The sequence below is a fragment of the Corylus avellana genome, chromosome ca5 (genome assembly GCF_901000735.1).
Source record: "Corylus avellana chromosome ca5, CavTom2PMs-1.0".
In the NCBI taxonomy this organism is placed as follows: Eukaryota; Viridiplantae; Streptophyta; class Magnoliopsida; order Fagales; family Betulaceae; genus Corylus; species Corylus avellana.
Window position 1 is genome coordinate 1892023 of NC_081545.1, and position 3933 is coordinate 1895955.

Genomic DNA, 3933 nt, shown 5'->3' on the forward strand with positions numbered 1-3933 from the left:
GTTACGTGAAAATGGATTTTGGAGAGGTAGAAAACACTTTTTGATATCCTTGTAACCGTATGGAGTTGTAGAGAAAAACAGTTGTAGAGATTTCTTTTGAGAAAAATAGAGGCGGCTGAAATTTTTATTAATATATATATATATAGACACACACATACGAACCAATGAGTCGAGTTGAGCTCATATGATTTGTGTTGATTAATTGAGTTTGAGTTATACAAGTATATATCGTTTAAAAATCAAACATGATTCTGTATTCACGGTTGACTCAATTATTAAATTAACTGAGATTGAATTAAGTTTATCTAAGGTGAGCCCAAGCGTGTAGGTCAGCGGCTTTCTTCGTTTACTGGCCATAATTAATTGTATATCTTTAATTTGGGTGAAGGGTAAAAATATGAATATTCTCTTAGTAAAAAGAGAGCCTTTTAGATTAATATTCTCAACAAGAAAATAATTGAAGGACAAATGTCAGTATTTTTTTTTTGTTTTTTTACCAGGAAAACATATTATTGCAGTAGACTGTTATCAATGGGAGGAAGCATGCAAGAGAAGACTATTAATAGGAAAAAATTCAATTAAAACTAAAATCTTACAACTGGACTGTCAAAGAAATTAACTGCACAATGGTGGGTAGAAATTAGTTACAAATTTTAATGGTGCTGAGCTTTTGCATTGTGCTATAAATGGCTAAAAAAAAATGGGAATATTCATCATTCTTCTAAACCCAATATTAATTTACACTAAGCAAATTAAGAAGAAAAGAAGTGTAAATATGGGTTTAGAATTGAATGTTGCGACAATATCATTGCTATTAATATTGTTAACTTCCACTAGAACTATTAATGCCCAAACCAAAGTCTTTGATGTGAGAAATTATGGAGCAAAGCCTAATGTTGATATCACCGAGGTATGGATGCACAATTCCATTAATTCTCCTTAATTATGATGTAAGTTAAATATGTTTTCTCAGAAATATTGCATGCTAAAAATCACAATTTGATCATTCCTTTTGTCTTTAGGCTGTGACACAAGCTTGGAAAGATGCATGTGCATATCCAGGTTCAAGTAAAGTTGTGGTTCCAGAAGCAATATACAGGGTTGGCGCAGTAAATTTTAATGGCCCTTGCAAGGGTCCTATAGAGTTTAATGTTCTAGGAAGCATACATTCCCCAGGAGACCCCAAATATTTCAAGGGGGATTCCTGGATCGGTTTTGAACGTATCGACCACTTAACTGTGTCAGGCACTGGAGATTTTGATGGCCAAGGAGGAACCGCTTGGGGTAGAAGTGATTGTTCAAAAAATAGCTACTGCATCTATCTTCCCATTGTAAGTTTAATTCTACCTTAGTTATATACAGTACAATGGATAAAGATTTCCTTCAATTAAACTAGTCTATTAGGTTGACATTTGTCTTTAAAATTTATGATTCTCACACTAAGTTGAAGGAATTTTCTTCAACTTAGCTAGTTTGGAAAAAAACTTTATCCATGTACAAATGCCATCGTTTGTTTACCCATTACCTAAAAGTAATGAAAATTTTGTGGTGCTTATGGTTTCATAAATCAACAGAGCATACGGTTTGACTTCGTCACCAATTCAATAGTCCGGGATATAACATCATATAACAGCAAACAATTCCACATCAATGTTTTTGGGAGTCAAAATCTTACATTCGAACACATTACCATCAAAGCACCTGAAAATAGCCCGAATACTGACGGAATTCACATTGGACATTCAACCAAGATTAATGTGATTAATTCAAAGATTTCAACTGGTGATGATTGTGTCTCCCTCGGTGATGGCAGCCGGGATATACTTATCCAGGGAGTAAATTGTGGACCAGGTCATGGAATTAGCATAGGAAGTCTTGGTAAGTACCAGAATGAACAGCCTGTGTCTGGGGTCCAAGTTATTGGCTGCACTCTTACAAACACAGAAACTGGCGTGAGAATCAAAACATGGCCTGATTCGTATCCTGGCTCAACCTCTGATATTCATTTTGAGAACATTATCATGGATAACGTCGACACTCCAATCCTCATAGACCAAGAGTACTGCCCATGGAATCAGTGCAAATCACAGGTACCTACAACATCACATTGATCAAGTTTCTTGTTATTCGAGTTTTCGTGTGTCAATTCGAGTTTACGTATAGAGTTCGGGTCCTATCAAGACATAAGTATAAGACTCATCAACCTTAATTTGAGCCATTTATTTAAACAGGTCAGATTACACTTTATTCCTGACTGGCTAATTTTCAAATGGGTTTGTGTCAGATTTAGAGATCGTGTCAAAAGTTACTAACCCTTATGTCTCATGTTAGGTGCAGGTCATGTTGATTCCTTCATTAATCCAAACTATTTATTTAAATTGGTCAATTCCTTCAACCCTAAACCCCTAATTAATATCGTGTTGAATTCATGCATATTGGGTTCATAAATAGTTTCACAAATTGATAATCCTAATTGTAACTTAGTTTTAAAGGTAAAGAAATGTTACTGATACCATACTTTGCTGATTTGTTTTCTTGAACTTTTAAAGAATCCTTCTAAGGTCAAGATCAGCAATGTTAGCTTCAAGAACATAAGAGGCACTTCTCGGACTAAGGACGCTGTCAAGCTTGTTTGCAGTAAGGCACTACCATGTCAGAATGTGGAGCTTCGTGACATAGACCTCAAATACAATGGAAAAGATGGCCCTGCTACTTCCCGATGTGTTTATGTCAATCCCATCATCGGTGGCCACCAGAATCCTTCTGCTTGCACCATCAAAACTCTTAACAAGAAAGGTTAAGTCGCCGGCTAGTTTTCGTAGACAAGAAATAATTGCTACCTTTTATTATATGAGCAATATGAAATAAAGTACTTGAGTTTCAGTATTTATCCTAAATTGGGTTTGTACCCTAAGAGATACTGTAGTCTACAGGAATTAAGGTTAATTTTGCTTGAAAATCTGATCATATTGAAAAGAGACATGCAGATACAGATGTAAACGTCATCAATATACTCATATTTTAGTACTTTTCCCGGCTAAGAGATTTTTTTTTTTTTTTTGGAAAAAGTATTCTATTATAACATCATGAAAACAATTTCTGAAATCCACCCTACCTTAGTATTAATTGAGATTATTAGTTACTTAACAGTATAGTATAATTCAGAATTAACATTTGGCTGCTACATAAATAAAGCTGTTTCACTTTGTTTACAAAACGACATGAATAGTGAAAAAGAATGAAGTGAAGCAGTTCACGTCATTTTTCATCGGTGCATGCATGGTAAAACCCGTGGTCGAGAAATTTTATTTGCCTCGTTTAAATGCCAATTAACGGCAAAAATTGACGTTATTTGGTCTTAAACGACGTAACCCTTTTAAAGTCATTTGATTAAATAATAATAAAAAAAAGGTAAAATTAGTCTTTGTGGTTTAGTTGATTTACAATTAACTCTTCGTAATATCATAATGAACTCAAAGATTCATTAGGTATGCCAAATAAATAATTTATTTCTTACCGTCAAATATCATCAACTAATTAATATAATAGATTCTGTTAGTGTTACACGAAGTTAAATATGATAAATATCATAATTTTATTGGCTCTAATGTTTTATGCTATTAGAATCTGTTAAATCAGTGAACGAAATTTGATTGTGGGAACTAAATTGTTTTTTTGACACACTTTAGAAACCTTTGAGTTCATTTTGATATCACAGGGAGTTAATTGCAAATCAAGTAAATCACATAAACTAATTTTATATTTTTCAAAAAAAAGAAAAAAAACGATGTTAATTTCTTTTACCCCTTTGTAAACAAACACGTTAATTTCTTCTGTCCCGTGGGGTCATCAGTAACCGGAAGCATGAGAGAGACTTGCCTAATTGGAGAATTCTCTACATCGGAGGGTTGAGATTCGAAGGTTTGGTTCTTC

General features: G+C 33.9%; 1 protein-coding gene across 1 annotated transcript; it reads left to right on the forward strand.

The window, feature by feature from the left end:
• The first annotated feature begins 775 nt into the window (after window positions 1-775).
• LOC132180680 (exopolygalacturonase-like) lies at window positions 776-2801 on the forward strand. The gene is made up of 4 exons (XM_059593583.1): window positions 776-910; window positions 1023-1331; window positions 1575-2090; window positions 2550-2801. Exons 1-4 carry the CDS (start codon window positions 776-778, stop codon window positions 2799-2801), a joined length of 1212 nt encoding a protein of 403 aa, XP_059449566.1.
• Window positions 2802-3933: the final 1132 nt, after the last annotated feature.